Below are 20,722 nucleotides of genomic sequence, written 5' to 3'. Positions count from 1 at the left end.
ATGATTGTGATTTTGAAAGATGGTCCTCACGGTTACAGAAGACATCAAAGATTTTTCAAAACAATGCAGTAAAATAACTTAAAGTAATCATACTCTGATTTGTGACAAATCATTCAGTGTCAATCCAGTGGATTCAGCTTCATTACATTTGGAATTCAGTTCTAATTCTGTGGAGGAATGTGCAGAAAGTTTCTATACGTTCATGTTCCTTTAAAAGTGCTCTAGAGGTCAGATTTCGCTCACAAAGCTCAGATCCTGAGTCAAGACATTTAGATTTCCATGAACATCTGTATAAGACAAAATGTGTCGTGGATCATGACAAAGACACAAGCTGCTGTGATGAAACGAAGTAAAATAACAATAAAAACGAGTGGTTTTCAATCCTAATGCAAGGATGTGTTCACTCTAAAATGAAAATGGTGGACCGGTGGGGGGGGGGGGGGGGGGGTAAATAAAAAAATAAACCACACACACACACACACACACACACACAACAACAACCCAAAAAATAAATAAATAAACAAAAGAAAAACAGCTGTTCAAGTTTTGGACCATTTGAGAATGTCTAACACTCCAGCTAAGTTCATCCACTGTTTAAGACTGCAGCACAGACGATCATTCGGTGATCAAACACTGGAGTAGTTTTTAAGAATGATCGCACACGCGCACAGTTCTCAAATTCTCATGAGGAACAATGTCACTCATCTGTGTTATTTTTTAAATGGAAAAATGACTTCTGACACAGAGGAAGCTTCTGTTCCAATCTGATCAACAAACTACTTCACACTCTTATTAGAGTCTCTCTTCACCTCATCATTCATCACTGACTGTAAGAGCACCAGAGAAACACATACCTGCATCTCTTGCTGCACACGGAGCCTCTCGTGGCCCAACTCCTCCTGATAAAACTACACAGAGAAAGATTCATTACAGCTACACAATAACAATAAACCACTTCAATACATCTGTGGGTCCAAATTAGATTTCATAGTGTTTTTCCATTTAAGATCATTTCTGATCAGCAGATACTGAGTTAAGTCTGTTGATCAGTGCAGACAGACCTGTGTGTGTGTGTGTGTGTGTGTCTCTTTGTGTGTGTGTGTGTGTGCGTGAGTAAGTGTGTGAGTAAGGGTATGTGTGTGTAGACAGACCTGCGCGTCTCTCTCTCTCTGCAGCAGAGACACAGACAGCTGCTCCAGCTGCTCCTCCATGTGTCTCACTCTCTGTCTCAGGTCTGTCCTCTCCTCTGTCAGCTCTCTGATCACTTGCTCCTTAAGGCACAGCGCCACGCTCAGCTGCTCAATCCTGCTCAACACACACACACACACACACACACACACAACACAACACAATCAACACCACCCATGTGAGACAGAGAGAGAGAGAGTGTGTGTGTGTGTGCTTTTGTTTTTGTGTCATATCAGGACACAACTCTGTATAATGACATGGGTATGACACAGGTATTACAAGGAGAGGGTGACTTATGAGGACATAACCCATGTCCCCATTTTTCAAAACACTTATAAATCATACAGAATGAGTTTTTTTGAGAAAGTAAAAATGCACAAAGTTTCCTGTGAGGGTTAGGGTTAGGTGTAGGGTTGGTGAAGGGACATAGAATATACAGTTTCTACAGTATAAAAACCATTACACCTATGGGATGAACACACTTTACACAGAAACAAACATGTGTGTGTGTGTGTGTGAGAGAGAGAGAGAGAGAGAGAGAGAGAGGGAGAGAGAGGGGAGGAGAGGTTCAGAAGATCAACTGATCATCTCACTTCTTTCTGTCTGCATCTTCATCAGGCCATGTGCTCGTGTCACCTGATGTCTCCTTGAGGACCGTTTCCATGGTGACAGAGGGATCTTGCAAGTGAGATTCAGTCGTGTTGACTCTCAGCTCTGCCTTGTCCAGCGCTAACTGAGCCTCCTACCACACAGAGAGTTCATCACCATCATCACCACACTCATGCACTCTATATGTGTGTGTGTGTGTGTGTGTGTGTGTGTGTGTTGTACCTCCTGCAGTATCTGTATCTTGGTCTCCAGCACCTGCTGCATGTGATCGATCTCTTGTTGTCTCTCTTCACACCGGCGCTGCAGTTCTGCTTCATTGTGATTGGTCAGACTCTCTGCTGCTGTCCTGTCAAATATTAAGTCAAAAGTTTTTGCAGTTCTAGCTGGATTTCACGTGAGTCTGTCTGCTGAGAAACATCTAGCAGTACATCTGCACACACACTCACTCACTCACTCACACTCTTTCACACACACACACAAACACTAAAAACTCTGCTTGTAATAACCTAGAACACTGTCTAAGACTTGATAGCTGCTCTGTCAATTCTTCGTCATCAGTTAGGAACCTAGGTGTGCTACTTGATCGCAATCTTTCCTTAGAAAGCCACGTTTCTAGCATTTGTAAAACTGCAATTGATCCATCTCAAAAATATATCTAAATTACGGCCTATGCTCTCAATGTCAAATGCAGAACATTATTCGGGAGGCAGACACACTCTTGCAGTTTAAATCTAGATTAAAGACCCATCTCTTTAACCTGGCATACACATAACATACTAATATGCTTTTAATATCCAAATCCGTTAAAGGATTTTTAGGCTGCATTAATTAGGTAAACCGGAACCGGAAACACTTCACATAACACCGTACTTTCTACATCATTAGAAGAATGGCATCTACACTAATATTTGTCTGTTTCTCTCTTGTTCCGAGGTCACCGTAGCCACCAGATCCAGTCTGTGTCCAGATCAGAGGGTCACTGCAGTCGCCCGGATCCAGTACGTATCCAGACCAGATGGTGGATCAGCACCTAGAAAGGACCTCTACATCCCTGAAAGACAGCGGAGACCAGGACAACTAGAGCCCCAGATACAGATCCCCTGTAAAGACCTTGTCTCAGAGGAGCACCAGGACAAGACCACAGGAAACAGATGATTCTTCTGCACAATCTGACTTTGCTGCAGTCTGGAATTGAACTACTGGTTTCGTCTGGTCAGAGGAGAACTGACCCCAACTGAGCCTGGTTTCTCCCAAGGTTTTTTTCTCCATTCTGTCACCGATGGAGTTTCGGTTCCTTGCCGCTGTCGCCTCTGGCTTGCTTAGTTGGGGTCACTTCATCTACAGCGATATCATTGACTTGATTTCACAGACACTAACTGAGCTGGATGATGACATCACTGAATTCAATTATGAACTGCCTTTAACAGAAAATTTAGTGTTTACTATTGTCCTTTTGCATTATTGACACTATTTTCCTTTTTACTGTAAAGTGCTTTGACAAGTTGTATTGTTAAAAACACTATATAAATAAAGGTGACTTGATTTGGCTTGACAAACACACTCACACTCTCTCACACATACACTCACACCTCTCTTTCTCTCTCTCTCTCTCTCTCTCACACACACACACACACACACACACACACATTCATGTTTGTGCTGTGGCTTAGAATAGTTAATGTCTCTGTGTCCGTAAGCATTTTCATCTGCAGGCTACTTTTAAACTGGAATGAGGATCGGATCATATAACCAACTTTTAAACCAGTCACACCCATCTCTCTCTCTCTCTCTCTCTCTCTCTCTCTCCAGCGCTCTAACTCATCAGCACAGAGACAGGAGGAGGATATATGAGGGCAGATAAGAGACAAACAGATGTACGTACAGCGCTTTATCCAGCAGTTGCTGTTTTTCCTGAAGCTCCTGTTTCAGACTCTCCACCTCCACCTTCAGCTCGATGTTCTGGAACAAACCAAACATCTATAAATGTGTCTGTTTACATGAGAGCAGAAGATGACCGTTCTTCATGTCAGTTTGTTACAATTGCATCAACCACACAGTTCTTGCTGTTACAATTTACAGAGTAATTTTATTCTGTATACATATTTTGTATGTCTTCCCAACCACTAGGTGGCAGTAGTGGTTTTCGTTTGAAACCAATTGTGGAAACTTATTTTCTGTTTTCAAAGTATATATTATATACATACCAAGGGAGTGGGTGCACTCTTTTTTATTTTTGAAATTCTGTGCTAGGGACAGTATGGATTTTGATCTTATATCATTTACACTTAGCCCTACAACAGAAGAATTTAATCATTGTAGAAAGAAAGATTTATTGTTGATAGCTGATTTCTTTAACATTGAAATACCTAGAGAAGCGATTAAGCAGGTTATCAAAGATGAACTGTTTGAGAAGCTAGTTAGTGAGGGTATTTTGCCAAATACAAATTATGACAGCTTCTTTGACTCTAAAAGTGTTGCATCTTGTGATGATCTAAAGATGGCACTTAAACTAAAGGAATTAGATCTATCAATAAGGAAACAAGAGTGTGAGGCTCAAAGAATCCGGCTTCGGGCTTTTGAGGTAAAAGCTGATCGTGATATTAGCGGCAGCTAGATTTACAGGCTCAGCAAATGCAGAGTAAGTCTGTTCCAGTGCCACAACCTAGAGCTCCCTCTGGCACTTCTCCTGTGCAAAGTCCTAATCGTTCAATGTTAGATTCACAGTCATGCTTTGATGTTAGTAAAAACATTGCGTTAGTGCTAAAATTTCGTGAGAGATAAGTTGACGCTTACTTCACCGCATTTGAATGAGTGGCTGCTAATTTGAAGTGGCCAAAGGAGACGTGGGCCTTGTTACTGCAATGCAGTTTAGTAGGGAAGGCCCAGGAGGTTTCTTCAGCTTTGCCAATAAAGCAGTCTTTAGACTATGACATTGTTAAATCTGCAGTACTTCGAACCTATGAGCTTGTGCTTGAGGCCTATCGCCAGAAGTTTCGAAATTTGTCAAAAGCAGTCAATCAGACATTTGTAGAATTTGCTAGAGAAAAGAAGAAATACTTTGAAAATGGTGTTTATCTAGCAAAGTTAATAGTTTTGAACAGCTGCAAGAATTGCTTTTGTTGGAAGATATCAAGAGAAAAATCCCAGAGAAAATTGTTGTTCCCCTGCAGGTCTCTCCACTAATTTCACTTGTTTCCACACTCCTCGTACCACTGGGAGGGGTGGAGGTACGGGTCTCCTTATATCCAAAGAATAGAAATTTGATCTTCAGCCATCACCTACAGGTACTGGTTCGTTTGAATCACATGCCATTACTGTAACCCAGCCTGTTAAAATCCACTTTGTGGTCATTTATCGTCCCCCAGGTCAACTGGGAAACTTCTTGGAGGAGTTGGATGTGCTGCTATCAAACTTTCCTGAAGATGGTACTCCTCTGGTACTGCTTGGTGACTTCAACATCCACTTAGATAAACCCCAGGCTGCTGACTTCAAAACTCTGCTCAACTCATTTGATCTCAAGCTATTGTCTACTATAGCGACTCACAAATCGGGCAACCAACTTGACCTCATCTACACGCGTGGTTGCTCTGTGGACACCTCTTCAGTTGCTCCACTGCACACCTCTGATCACTTCCTCATTACTGCTAACCTAGCACTTACTCCTGAAGTGGCACACACTCCAACGCAGGTCACCTTTCGACGGAACCTAGGCTCACTCTCTCCATCTCTCCTATCTGTTGTGGTTTCATCCTCTCTTCCACCATTCTCTCAGTTTTCTGCTCTGGACACGAACAGTGCTACGGACACTCTTTGCTCCACTTTAACATCTTGCTTGGACAACTTTTGCCGACTGTTGTCTAGACCAGCACGCACTGCCCCTTCTGCCCCCTGGCTGTCTGAGGCTCTCCGTGAACATCGCTCTAAACTCAGGGCTGCAGAGAGGAAATGGCTGAAATCAAAAAACTCTACGGACCTCAGTGTATATCAATCTCTCCTCTCTTCCTTCTCTGAAAATGTCTTCACAGCTAAAACATCCTACTACCACAACAAAATTAACAGCTGCTGTGACGCTCGGACACTATTCAAGACTTTCTCTTCTCTTCTTAATCCGCCGCCTCCACCTCCTCCATCGACTCTTACAGCGGACGACTTTGCAGCTTTCTTCACAAATAAGACGAGATCCATCAGTGACCAATTCTCCACACCGCAGACTGAGGAAAACTTCACAATGACTGATGCACACTCTTTATCCTCCTTCTCCCCACTCTCAGAGATGGACGTCTCCAAACTTATCCTGTCCAGTCATCCTACTACTTGTCCACTTGATCCTATCCCCACTCACCTCCTTCAAGCGATCTCTTCTTCAGTCATACCTTCACTTACTCACATTATCAACTCCTCTCTTCACTCTGGAACATTTCCCTTAGCATTCAAGCAGGCTCGGGTAAGCCCACTGCTCAAGAAACCATCTCTAAATCCAGCGCTTCTTGAAAACTACAGACCGGTATCCCTTCTTCAATTCATTGCAAAGACACTTGAGTGAGCTGTGTTCAACCAGCTTTCTATGTTCCTTGGACAGAACAACCTCCTGGACAGCAACCAATCTGGCTTCAAAAGTGGCCACTCAACTGAGACTGCTCTGCTCTCGGTTACTGAAGCCCTGCGACTAGCAAGAGCAGCTTCAAAATCCTCGGTACTCATCTAACTGGACCTGTCTGCTGCTTTTGACACTGTTAATCACCAGATTCTCCTGTCCACCCTCAGAAAGATGGGCATCTCTGGAACTGCTCTCCTGTGGGTTAAGTCCTACCTCTTTGACAGATCCTTCAGTGTGTCTTGGAGGGGTGATGTTTCTAAGTCTCTCACTCTCACGGACCTTTTCCTGGACTGTGCCCAGCTGGTGGAATGACCTCCCAATCTCAATTCGTACAGCTGAGTCTTTACTCATTTTCAAGAAACATCTAAAGACTCATCTTTTTCGCCTGCACTTAACCTACTAACACCAGCACTTTTCCTTTTCTTGTCTTTTTCATTTAATAAAAAAAATATATATAATAATAATAATAAAAAAAAACCTGGCTATGCGTTCTATACTAGACTGAGACTTGTCATGGCACTTGTATACTGTTGTTGTTGTTGTTCTCTTGTTGACCTGACTGCTTCTATTGTTCTTATTTGTAAGTCACTTTGGATAAAAGCGTCTGCTAAATGATTAGATGTAAAAGTAAATGTAATGTTGAAAGCCTACGTGACAAGGTCGGTATGCCCAGAGTCAATACCAAAACCTGTATCTGTTTTGTCCACTAGTGTCAGGCAAGCTGTATATAATCCTGTAAATGATGGCTTGGCCAATAGTGACGTTCATGTCCTTACAATGCGCGTAAATAATTCCTCCATTTTGAGTGATTTGAAATCATATCTCTGGTATCTTCCTAAAGCACAATGTGAGGACATGGTAAATCTGATCCACAAGTATTCTACTTTGTTTTCTGATCTGCCAATGCAGACTACAGTGTTGAAACACAATATCGATGTGGGTGAGTGTAGACCAATTAAGCAACATCCATATCGGCTCAACCCAAAGAAGCGTGAAGCCCATGGAGTTCACTCTGTATTTTAGTTCCAAAACCTGACTCAATGGTAAGATAGATTTTGACCTGACTACCGTAGGGTTAATAATGTAATGAAACCAGACTTCTTCCCCCTGCCACGTATGGAGGATTGTGTAGATCGAGTAGGTGCTGCTCGTTACATTACCAAGCTTGATCTCCTTAAGGGGTATTGGCAGGTGCCTCTGACCCCACGGGCATCTGAGATCTCCGTATTTGTCACCCCTGATAACTTCTTGCAATATTCTATTATGGCATTCGGGATGAGAAATGCCTCAGCAACTTTTCAACACCTCATGCAGAGAGTTTTGTCAGGGGTGCCCAATTGTGAGGTATATCTGGATAACTTGGTTATTTACTCAGTGTCTTGGGAGGATCACGTAAATAGCTTGGAACTAGTTTTCAAAAGGTTGGCTGAATCATCAATGACCATTGACCTCAATGTTGATTTTCCCACCCCAACCAACAACAAATTTTCTGGGGATGACTGGATATTACTGTGGGTTCTATAGGAATTTTTAATCGGTGGTATCCCCACTGACAGATCTGCAAAGTATGGCCAGAAAATTGTTGTGGGGACCTGAATGTGAACAGGCCTTTAATTCTGCAAAGATACTCCTTTGTAATGCACCAGTGCTGTCTGCTCCTAACTTCTCACTTCCTTTTAAGTGGAAGCCAGTGCCTGTGGAGGATGACTCTGGTGTTGAACACCCTGTAGCTTACTTCTCTAAAAAGTTTACGAAGAGTCAAAGAAAATCTAGTACTATCGAGAAAGAAGCAATCTCTGTTCTGAGATTGTATCTCTGTATCTCTGTTGCTGGCACTTCAGCATTTTGAAGTATATGTTGGTGGAAGCTGCAATCCCATTAGGGTGTATACGGACCACAATCCCTTAGTTTTTTGTCACAGATGTCCAACTCAAACCAGCGCTTGATGAGGTGGCCGCTCATTGTAAAGGAGTTCAATTTACATTCATTATAAGAAAAGAGTTGAAAATGTTGTTGCTGATGATCTGTCTCATGTTTATGATGGTGAAATTTAAGGAAATACTGTCTTGTATTATATACAACCCTCTGGTTTGTAATTTAAGGGTGGGGGTGTTACGTTCTACAGAGTAATTTTATTCTGTATACATATTTTGTATTCTTTCCCAACCACTAGGTGGCAGTAGTGGTTTGCAGCTGTTAACTTGTGACTGAGTGTTAAATCTTTCTAATTAATTCTTTGCCTTGCTTTTAACGTCTAAATATTGCTACATTGGTAAAGACACTTGTTTCTTTCTGTATTTATTTTGAAACTTATTATGAAAATTGTGGAAACTTATTCTCTGTTTTCAATGTATATATTATAACATACCTAAACGGGAAGTTCTAAGGAGTGGGTGCCCTCTTTTTGTATTTTTGAATTATTTTCAAAAGTAAGGGAATAAGGGAATTATATTGTTTATTTCCTTTTTATTTCTGTAAGGTAAGTGTAGACTTGATCACGATAGTTAGAGACATTTTTAACTGTATTTTCTTTGGGATTTTCATCCACTCCTGAAGTCTTAATACTTCCTTGTTTGTTTTACAATAAATAAATTGTTGTATCACAGTTATGTTGTTTACTTTAATGTTGCTTTACCCTATCCTAGACTGGATGGAACGTCACATTGCACACAGACAAGAACGGTCTATCTGACTTACATTCCTAGATCAAAAACTTTTGCTTAAAACATACTATGCCTTAAAATAATACAGAGACAAATACACACACAGAATTAACTAGAAACATACCCAGCCCTAATACAGTAACACTATGAACATAAACTACAAAATACCCCAAAATCCACAGTTATTGTGCATAAAAGCGCCGGATGGCAGCAGATGAGAGAGTCTGAGTGAGTGAGTGAGTGAGTGAGTTTGTGAGTGAGTGTGTGTGTGTGTGTGTGTGTGCGTGTGTGTGTGATTAATCAGTCTATCCTTTAACAGGCTGTTCTGGCATCTCACAGGTTATTTTTAGCGACTGGAATGCAGCGCTGAAACTAAACCACAAGTGAAGGGAACAGCTGTCGACTGTTTACCTGCTGAAGCACACACATGACTAGCAATAGTGTGTTATGTTCTGAACATTCAGAAGGGTTTTTAGGGCTTCTGTTTGTAAACTGGCTAAAGTGATTCCTCATGTTAAGACCTGTTTCGTGACCTCTCAGACATTTTCAAGAAAACAACTGAAGGAAAAGATGTAGTGGGTATTTTTAGTAACATTGGTTTGTTGTTGCTGCAGAAATCTGATCAGAGATGCGTCACAAGCATAAAAACATCTTCTGCCCCAGTGTGACTGAGATTAAATCACATGAACACGTTCACTCCACAGCACAGAGACCTTCACAACATCATCTAAACTACGTGCTGTGACAGATTCAGCAGAATAGATTTCTGTACTGGAATACACACAAAATGTAGATTCACATAAATACAAATCATCTACTTTAATACAGACACATTTTAAAGTGTATTAGTCTGAATTTCAGCATCCTGCAGCATGTTTGGATGGGTTTATACATGGTTTAGTGAGTTTTTATTCAATTGTTATTTTCCATCAAATATTTTTTTTTTCTTCAGAAAATTTTTATACAAAAAGAAAATTAAAAACAAGCCTAACTACCTCAAACCCTAACCCTAACGAGAAAAAGACGACACACAGACAATTACTGATCAACTGCCCTTATGAAACAAAAATATATTGCAGTATATTGAAAATATCATGTAATATATTACGCATATATTCTTATATATGGGATTTAATATTTATTTTTTCCAATATATTGCAATATATTGAAAGCGGCAATCATGTGTATATTTTGCAATATATATTATATAATATATGTATCATCAATATATTATTAAATGTATTCAAATATATAATATCTTAGAAAATAAAAAGGGAAAATAATATATTACAATATACCACAATATATTTTAAGAAATATATTGGTAAATATATTTTCCTCTCGTAAGGGTGAACATCTTTGATGCTTCTACAACTAAGTAATTCTTGTGATTTAAAAAAAACCTCATTAATATGGTCAGCTAGATAACATTAGACTGCTCAAATCAGCAGAACTCAACAATAACAATGCAGAACACCTCAAATAAAAAGATGTTGAAGGTTTTTCTATGGCAGTGAAACCAAAATGCTTGCGGACCATCACGGCTACAGAAATTAAAATGTATACATTCTTTTTTAATGTAGAAAGAACCTATGAAAATGATATGATATTGTTATTCTCTTATTGTTAAAGGTTATATATAGCATGTGAATGAATCATGCGCTGACGGTCACGTTCATCACTTCCATCGCTACACAGACAGAAGATCTCACCGTCCTGTAGATCTCATCGCTGCTGTCCTCAAACTTCTGCTGGATCCGCTCCTCCAGGAAGTAGATGCGCAGCTTGAGGCTGAAGTTCTCCTTCTTCAGGTCATTGAGGTGCTGCGAGAGAGTTCGGTAAGTGTTAGACATGTCCGGTGTGAGTGTGTGTGTGTGTGTGTTTGTGTGTGTGGATCATCACACAGTCCATCTGCCGCCACTCACACACATCACGCGGTGAAAACAAAACTACAAACACGAAAACAACTAAAAGATCCTCATCTACATGACTGATCATATGTACACGCCATCTTCATGCTCAGACACACACACAGAGAACGAGGGCCTCTAGGGCCCGGGGCCACCGAGCCATGACTCCATGAAGAGCTTTAGAACATAGATACAGATGCAGAGCAGTTTTTACTCTGGAAGAAATGCCAGGAATCCCTGACAGTCCAGAGACGGACCAACCAGAGGACAGGGTGCAGTCATACGAAAAATGATCACCAACCAGAGAAAGAGAGAAAGAGAGAGAGAGAGAGAGAGAGAGAGACAGAGAGAGACAGAGAGAGACAGAGAGAGTGAGAGTGAGTGAGAGAGAGAGAGAGAGAGTGAGAGAGTGAGAGAGAGAGTGAGAGAGAGAGACAGAGAGAGAGAGAGAGAGAGAGAGAGAGAGAGAGAGAGAGAGAGAGACAGAGAGAGACAGAGAGAGAGAGAGTGAGTGAGAGAGAGAGAGAGAGAGAGAGAGAGAGACAGAGAGAGAGAGAGAGAGAGAGAGAGACAGAGAGAGACAGAGAGAGAGAGTGAGTGAGAGAGAGAGAGAGAGAGAGAGTGAGAGAGAGAGAGAGAGAGACAGACAGACAGAGAGAGAGATAGAAAAAACATCTACATTAGAAGTACCATCAATGTTTATGAAAATGTATATAGATTTATTTTGCATGTATTTTATTCTATTTTTTTTTTTTTTTTTTTTTTTTTTTTTTTTCTTATGGATATATATGAATTTTTGTTTTGTTTGTTCCTATTCTGCTATGTACAATGCTTTGGCAATATGTACCTTTGTATGTCATGCCAATAAAGCAATATGAATTGAATTGAATTGAATTGATAGAGATAGGGTAGAGATGGAGCCGAGATCATATGTGAACATGAATATGAACTGGACTCGGTCCATCTCCTCAAGCTTGGAGACGACGCTCTTAAACTGACTTACTAATAATAACACAGCAGCTTACGTGTGATTATCCCAGACTGGAATCAGACATTAGGAGTCTCTGTGAGCACTGGTCTGACTGTGTTACATTACTCAAGAAATACATGAAGCAGTCAGATGCTTGGACGCACATGCTGTCATTCATGGCAGAATAATACTGATGATGATGTTGATGAAGACTAATGTAAGTCTGGGAATGATCAAAACACGAGGCACAAATGAAAACTTTCTTATATCTGAGCTTGTATCTTTAGCCTGTTTTGCCAATGATAACTGAAATCACACATACTGCGATATAAGGCTCATTTAGTTTACCAAAAATGATTTAATTGAGTAAAAATAGTGAAATATCATAATTTAAAATAACTGGTTTCTATGTGAATCTGTGTTAAAGTGTAATGTATTTCTGTGATGCTCCGCTGTATTTTCAGCATCATTCCTCCAGTCTTCAGTGTCACATGATCTTCAGAAATCAGAATAATATGATGATTTACTGCTCAAGAAACATTTCTGATTATTATCAGTGTTGAACACAGTTGTGCCTATGTGAACAAGAGACGTTTGATTGGTCATGTACAGGCACAATATCAAGCATTTAATCAAACAGAAGATTTTCTGCCTTACGTTCATCATTCACTTTTGTCTGGAGTATACAAAGCATTTTCCTAAAGAATGAGCTCAGAATCCATCAGCAGAGAGAAAAGAGTGACAACTATTAAGTATTTCTCAGAGACGGCGGCATCGTTCTGGAGTTATATTGTCTAACGGTTCGACAGCCAGCAGCCGGACACTACTTTGAGACGGTCGTCCCACATGGTCATCCAACAATAGTAGGGGCACGAGGAACATGAAATAAAGAGAACCGGGGTGAATAACGCACTCACACAAACTTTTCTTCTGCTTCTCTGTATCTCATTCACTAACACAAGAGATATAGCACACAGCGCAGGGTGGCGCTAGAGAGCAGCACATTACTCTACATGCAGATGTTCTCCTTTTCTGTACTGTGGATGTATGTGTCTCCCTGCTTCTGAAATTCAGCAGGCCACATGGAAATGGATAAGTGTATCAGACCACCGATGGAAATCAAATTATACAACTGCTGCAGAAAAAGACAGAAAATCTCACCTGCTCAAATTCTCTCAGCGGGTGCGTTTGAAGAGGAACTTTGTCAGTGTCTTCATTTAGACAATCTACAAACACACAAACACTTCGTAAATGCACTTATTTAGATATAGACACACACACACCAGAAAAAAGAAAAACATTTATTTAGACACTTGAGACACACTAAAAAACTGCATTACATTTTTTAACAATAATTTTTGCTCCAAAAACTGAAACTTCATGTCATTTTTCAAAATTCTAGACACATTATTCACAACCAATGATCAAAATGCAATTTTTTAAAAGCACTTAACCCTTTTTTCAAATGCTTCAATACATATGACAAAGATAATTTCTTCATTGATTTAAAATCACCAGTTCAATATGACACAACTTAACATCAAAGTATTACTATTTCAAAATGTTACTCACATTACATCTGAGTTGAGTGTCTATTCATTTCATTACAAAGATCTAACAACTGTTCAAAATAGAGGTCGACCGATATATATTTGTCATTTTTTAATATATCGACATCGGCCGATATCCGTGTTTAGTAGCACTGATTTAAAGTCAGGCACGTCGTCGGGCAGCCCCGTGTTATTGGTGCGGTGGAAAGTGCTGCTACCGCCTGTGAAGCACCCCAAGCCAAAACTTTTGGAAGATTCAACAACAGTCCTTGGGAGATAAAGGAAGTCAGAGAATTTCACTCTGTAAATGGTGTGGAGAAGTTGTCAGATCTCACAAACACTGCAGCGTGATCGAGGGCTCCGTTACTCCGCCGCTCACAGACAGCACCGCGCTCGGAGAGACAGCTGTCCTGGAGCTGCCCAGAACGGTGAATCACATGTGTTCGGAAGCATGGTTTGATGCAGACAATAAACAGTTTTCCATCCAACTAGGGTTGCCACCCGTCCCTTAAAATACGGAATCCCGAACGGATCAATATCTTCGGTTCGGCACACACGTGACCCGGTCATGGCGAGCGGAGGAACGGAGGAGCTTGAACGCCCCGCGCATTTTGTCTTCCCTGTCAGATATAATGATGAAGGAAAGAGGTTAGAGTGAAAAGATTGTGCCAGATCTTTATGAACAGGAGAAGAAAAAAGTTGTGGATGAGCTATCCCGAGCATCCTCTGTTGCGCTCACGACAGACGGGTGGACGTCCAGGGGAACGATAACTGCCCTCTTCATCACAGCAGACTGAGAGATGAGAAGTCGGGCTATTATGTTAGAAAGAAGATATTATGCCATGTGCACTTTAAGTTTATTTCATATATTTTAATTTAATAATTTAATGTTAATTTAAAAAAGACAAAACGTATTGTCTTTTTTTTGCTGATCCGAAAAATGACGAGCGAACACGGGTTTGACGAGACGTATTTGGAGGTTATTGCTCACGTCTCGTTCTGCAAATATCCAAATGTTTCCATATTCGCAATGTATCTGAATGTTAAACTACACTATTATAATTTTTTTATGTAAACTAGACGGAAAATATCATCCTCTTCACATGAACATAGACGTCCTTGGCATAACAGCAGAGAGGACCGGTATACTACGGTCTCTTTAAACTGACCAGTGTAACCTTTTATATGTTTGGTTGACTGTACTTTATTTTAATAATGAACAGACTGCGATGTAAGTTTGAAATTAGAATGCACTTTAGGTGTTCTGTGTCATTTATACCAAACACAAATGTTGCTGGTTGCTAGTGTGTTTGCAGCACTACTGTTATTTATTTTTTATATATTTAATTTTTTTTAATTTATGTTCCAACAAGCTTGAAAAATTCTACTTGATAAATGCTCTAAACTTATGTAAATGACTGATTTATATATATATATATATATATATATATATATATATATTGTATATATATATACTGTATATATATATATATATATATATATATATATATATATATATATACTGTATATATATATATATATATATATTAGTGCTGTCAAAATTAGCGCGTTAACGCATTCGATTAATTTGAAATATTTAACGCGTTAAAAAAAAATAACGCAATTAACGCGGTTGCAGTTTTTTTTATTTCCAGTTGTGGCCTATGTGTGTTCAACGTGCAAAGAAATATGGATAAGACCAAGGAAGGACTTTTAGACGGAAAGTTTCAGTATAAAACTCTGCCGGATTACTCTTCAGTCTGCCACAAGAAACATTACTCTTCATTCAGTCTGCCACAAGAAACAGCAACATTAAAATCATGAACTCAAATGTCATTGTTTTAAAAAAAAAAAAAAACAATGACTGTAACAGTGCGTAAATCAGACCTTTCTGTAACGCTAACGTTAATAAGCTTAGACGAAAATAACGAAATAATTGTGTAGCGGAGTATTTTTTGTACACAGTGCCGCGAACTGTCAATCACTCCTGTGCGCGTGCATCACTGTCCTCCTCAGCTGCAGCAACTTGCGCTCTCTCTCTTCATCAAGCTTTAAAACAAAAAGGGGACAAAAAGAGCATATTGTCTTTGTGCATAGGCTATAGATTAATTCGATAAATTAATATCTAAATTTGTGCCTTGCTGTCTACGGTATTTTTTTAGAACTTAGAAAAAAGATGCTGCAGCCAATGAGCAGCCAGCGGGGGCTGCAGGACGACTCAACCTCCGCAGACAGTTTGTAATGTTTATCAGACAATAAATACTCAAGATTTTGCTTTAGTATAACTCACAACGAGTTTCACACACCTTCTCCGGCCACGTTGAGTTGTTGACACTTAACAGTGGGAAAAGCGACACATGCGCTATTCACTTGTATAACTTAAGGGTGAATGGGTAATGTAGTTTCTGCTCTGGGTGGGATGAATTAGGAAGCTTGCATTGTGAAGGGCGCTCTGAAAATCGGCAGTGCAGGTAAAAGATTAAAACCTCTATTAAAACAGATGTCCAAATGAGCGTACCGGTACGCTACAAGCACGTTCTGGGCGCACGGAGAGGTGGCGGTACGCTCAAGAGCTATATTTGGAAGTGGCGGTACCCAGTATCAGTGCATACTGGCCCACTTAAAGCACTGGCAATGACTATACTTTGGAATTTTTTTGCAGTCCACTTAGAATTCAACATGGAAATCATTTTTGTTTTTTATTGGCATTGATTGTTTTGAAATTCAAATGGTACTTACATGCCTGTGTTTTTATTTCTGTAATAAATATGGCATTCAAGCCAACAGTTAATTTGGAGGATATTGATGGTTTATTGCAGGTATGTTGTTTACATGAGAAAATCTGTGTTACAAGTTAAACAAAAATTCCAATAAACAATCATATTTTGAATTTAAATAGTTTCTTTGTCTTGAGTTTACATTAATTATTTACATTTTACATTTACATATCCAAAAAGTTTCAGTCTTTTAATTGCGATTAATCGCGATTAATCGCGATTAATTTTAAAAAATTGTGCGATTAATTAGTTAATTTTTTTTAATCGATTGACAGCACTAATATATATATATATATATATATATATATATATATATATATATATATATATATATATATATATATATATATACAGTATTGTTCAAAATAATAGCAGTACAATGTGACTAACCAGAATAATCAAGGTTTTTCATATATTTTTTTATTGCTACGTGGCAAACAAGTTACCAGTAGGTTCAGTAGATTCTCAGAAAACAAATGAGACCCAGCATTCATGATATGCACGCTCTTAAGGCTGTGCAATTGGGCAATTAGTTGAATTAGTTGAAAGGGGTGTGTTCAAAAAAATAGCAGTGTGGCATTCAATCACTGAGGTCATCAATTTTGTGAAGAAACAGGTGTGAATCAGGTGGCCCCTATTTAAGGATGAAGCCAACACTTGTTGAACATGCATTTGAAAGCTGAGGAAAATGGGTCGTTCAAGACATTGTTCAGAAGAACAGCGTACTTTGATTAAAAAGTTGATTAGAGAGGGGAAAACCTATAAAGAGGTGCAAAAAATGATAGGCTGTTCAGCTAAAATGATCTCCAATGCTTTAAAATGGAGAGCAAAACCAGAGAGACGTGGAAGAAAACGGAAGACAACCATCAAAATGGATAGAAGAATAACCAGAATGGCAAAGGCTCAGCCAATGATCACCTCCAGGATGATCAAAGACAGTCTGGAGTTACCTGTAAGTACTGTGACAGTTAGAAGACGTCTGTGTGAAGCTAATCTATTTTCAAGAATCCCCCGCAAAGTCCCTCTGTTAAAAAAAAGGCATGTGCAGAAGAGGTTACAATTTGCCAAAGAACACATCAACTGGCCTAAAGAGAAATGGAGGAACATTTTGTGGACTGATGAGAGTAAAATTGTTCTTTTTGGGTCCAAGGGCCACAGGCAGTTTGTGAGACGACCCCAAACTCTGAATTCAAGCCACAGTACACAGTGAAGACAGTGAAGCATGGAGGTGCAAGCATCATGATATGGGCATGTTTCTCCTACTATGGTGTTGGGCCTATTTATCGCATACCAGGGATCATGGATCAGTTTGCATATGTTAAAATACTTGAAGAGGTCATGTTGCCCTATGCTGAAGAGGACATGCCCTTGAAATGGTTGTTTCAACAAGACAATGACCCAAAACACACTAGTAAACGGGCAAAGTCTTGGTTCCAAACCAACAAAATTAATGTTATGGAGTGGCCAGCCCAATCTCCAGACCTTAATCCAATTGAGAACTTGTGGGGTGATATCAAAAATGCTGTTTCTGAAGCAAAACGAAGAAATGTGAATGAATTGTGGAATGTTGTTAAAGAATCATGGAGTGGAATAACAGCTGAGAGGTGCCACAAGTTGGTTGACTCCATGCCACACAGATGTCAAGCAGTTTTAAAAAACTGTGGTCATACAACTAAATATTAGTTTAGTGATTCACAGGATTGCTAAATCCCAGAAAAAAAAAAATGTTTGTACAAAATAGTTTTGAGTTTGTACAGTCAAAGGTAGACACTGCTATTTTTTTGAACACACCCCTTTCAACTAATTGCCCAATTGCACAGCCTTAAGAGCGTGCATATCATGAATGCTGGGTCTTGTTTGTTTTCTGACAATCTACTGAACCTACTGGTAACTTGTTTGCCACGTAGCAATAAAAAATATACTAAAAACCTTGATTATTCTGGTTAGTCACATTGTACTGCTATTATTTTGAACAATACTGTGTGTGTATATATATATATATATATATATATATATATATATATATATAAAACCTGTTTTATATATTTAATACTTGATCAGTTTATTGAATTTGTTTGGTTAACTTTGGATCCATTTTTTATTTTAATACTATGCATTGCACAAAATTAAGATTCGAGAGATGGTTCTTTCTTTCTTTCTTTCTTTTCTTTTAAACGCCATACCAGCTTCTAAGGCTATATTCATGGCGAGAATAAAATACAACCAATCAAAGGAAGGCTATAAAAGATGTTTAACATTTATTTCCTCTAGAAATCTTAGGATCATGTTCGGATTCACTTGATTAAAAATTTTTCCAAAAGTATCAACGGAATAAAAAAGGTTTCTCACAGGGGCAGATGTAATACAATCTAGAAGGATATGTTTAATGGACAATGAATTCTGACAAAATGAACATTTTGGAGGATTTTCTCCTAAGAGTAAAAATGTATGTGTAATTTTTGAATGTCCTATTCTGCATCGTGTATAGATGACTTGATTCCAACGATTCTCAAAACAGAGGTTAAGTTTTTTCTTCACATCAGGATTTATTTCATGCAACTTATTATTTAGACATTGATCCCATTCTGATTGCCATTTATTTCTGATGTATTCATTTATCGTTTGTTTTAAGTCTGTAAAAGGTATAAAACTATTTACTAATTCTGTGGATAGTGCTTCTTTTGCTGCACTGTCTGCTTTCTCATTTCCAGCAATTCCTGAGTGTCCAGGTACCCAGCAAAAGTAGATGCTAAAAGCCTTTGATTTGAGCATTGATAATTTTACGAAGATCTTGACTACTGTTGGATGATCAGTTTTCAAACTTTCCAGTGAATCCAGGCATGATTTTGAGTCAGTCATTATTAAGAATTTCTTTTGTGAAGAAGTTTCAATAAATTTTAATGCCAGCAATAAAGCATTTGCTTCTGCAGTGAAGATTGAACTTTGATCTGGAATACGTATACCTTGATGTACTTCATTCGTTGCAAAAGCTGCCGCTACCTGGTTTCCAGATTTGGATCCATCTGTGTATATTAGAGTATACTGAGGATACATATCTCTTATTTCTAAAAATTGTAGCTGATAATCATTTGGATGTGTTTCCGATTTTTGATTCTTTGATAAATCCAACAAAATAAAGGGTTTTTTGATATCCCAAGGGGGAATTTTGCAAAAGTGGGTTTGTTCCAAGATGTTTAAATCTACTTTGAGATTTTCCAGATGAGGTTTTATACGTAGACCAAATGGACGAATATGATTTGGTTTTCTTTCATACATTATTGAATACTGGACTGTAAAAACTGCCGGATATGCTGGATTTCCTTTATTTGTTTTTAATTTGATTGCATATTGTAAGGCCAACTTTAATCGTCTGTTTTCCAAGGAAGGTTCATTGGCTTCTACATATAAACTTTGAATTGGTGATGTTCTATATGCTCCCAAAGCTAATCGTATGCCTTGATGATGTATAGTATCCAATGCTTGTATATATGATTTCCTGGCAGATCCATAAACAATACTCCCATAGTCCAGCTTCGATCGGATCAAAGTTCTATATAAGTTCATAAGTGATGTCATATCTGCTCCCAGTTTTGGACAAAACCTTTAAGATGTTCAGGCCTTTAGAACACTTCTTTTTAAGCATTTTGATATGTGGAATAAATGACAGCTTATTGTCAAAGATTATGCCAAGGAATTTAGTCTCCTTTGCGACTTCAATGGGAATACCATCCAAAAATAATTCTGGTTCATTATGCAATGAACGAAGTTGACAAAAATGCATACAGACAGTTTTTGTTTGTGAAAATTTAAAGCCATTCTGTACTGACCATGAGAGCATTTTATTTATTTTTAGTTGGATTTTTCTTCAATAGTGTTTATATGCTTGCTTCTATAGCAAATGCAGATGTCATCTACATATAAACTGCAAAGAACATCTGAACCAATAACCTGAGCAATACTGTCTATTTTTATACTAAAAAGAGTAACTGATAAAATACTTCCTTGAGGTACTCCAAGTTCTTGTTTATGCGGGTCGGACACAGTATTGTCAACCTTGACTCTAAAGATTCTATTTGAAAGAAATCTTTCAATAAAAATTGGCAAACGACCTCTAAAATTTAGTCGATACAGATCCTTTAAGATTCCATACTTCCAAGTAGTATCATAGGCTTTTTCCAAGTCGAAAAAAACAGCCACAGCATGTTCTTTCTTAATAAACGCATCACGGATATAACTTTCAAGATTGACAAGGTGATCTGTTGTACTTCGACCTTTCCTAAAACCACATTGAGCCTTACTTATAAGATATTTGGATTCCAGGCACCAGACTAGACGATCATTTACCATCCTCTCCATAGTTTTACATAGACAACTGGTTAAAGCTATAGGTCGATAATTTATAGGATCACTATGGTCTTTTCCTGGTTTTGGGATAGGAATAATTTCAGCTTCAAGCCA

The 20,722-nt window shown here is 38.8% G+C and overlaps 1 protein-coding gene across 1 annotated transcript in view; it reads right to left on the bottom strand.

The window, feature by feature from the left end:
- Positions 1 to 761: 761 nt before the first annotated feature.
- The window catches only part of LOC113111450 (myomegalin-like), a 33,029-nt gene continuing 13,068 nt past the window's right edge, over positions 762 to 20,722 (bottom strand). Inside the window, exons 3-9 of the mRNA XM_026276207.1 lie at positions 13,099 to 13,163; positions 10,770 to 10,880; positions 3,680 to 3,756; positions 2,020 to 2,143; positions 1,782 to 1,930; positions 1,152 to 1,305; positions 762 to 908 (exon numbers count right to left, since the gene is read on the bottom strand). Coding sequence (XP_026131992.1) covers positions 777 to 908; positions 1,152 to 1,305; positions 1,782 to 1,930; positions 2,020 to 2,143; positions 3,680 to 3,756; positions 10,770 to 10,880; positions 13,099 to 13,163 — 812 coding nt within the window. The 3' untranslated portion in view covers positions 762 to 776. The remainder of the gene's footprint in view (positions 909 to 1,151; positions 1,306 to 1,781; positions 1,931 to 2,019; positions 2,144 to 3,679; positions 3,757 to 10,769; positions 10,881 to 13,098; positions 13,164 to 20,722) is intronic.

This window comes from Carassius auratus, chromosome 2 (genome assembly GCF_003368295.1).
Source record: "Carassius auratus strain Wakin chromosome 2, ASM336829v1, whole genome shotgun sequence".
Classification (NCBI taxonomy): Eukaryota; Metazoa; Chordata; class Actinopteri; order Cypriniformes; family Cyprinidae; genus Carassius; species Carassius auratus.
The sequence above is the reverse complement of the archived record's forward strand: the minus strand, read 5'-3'. Positions and strand labels throughout refer to the sequence as shown.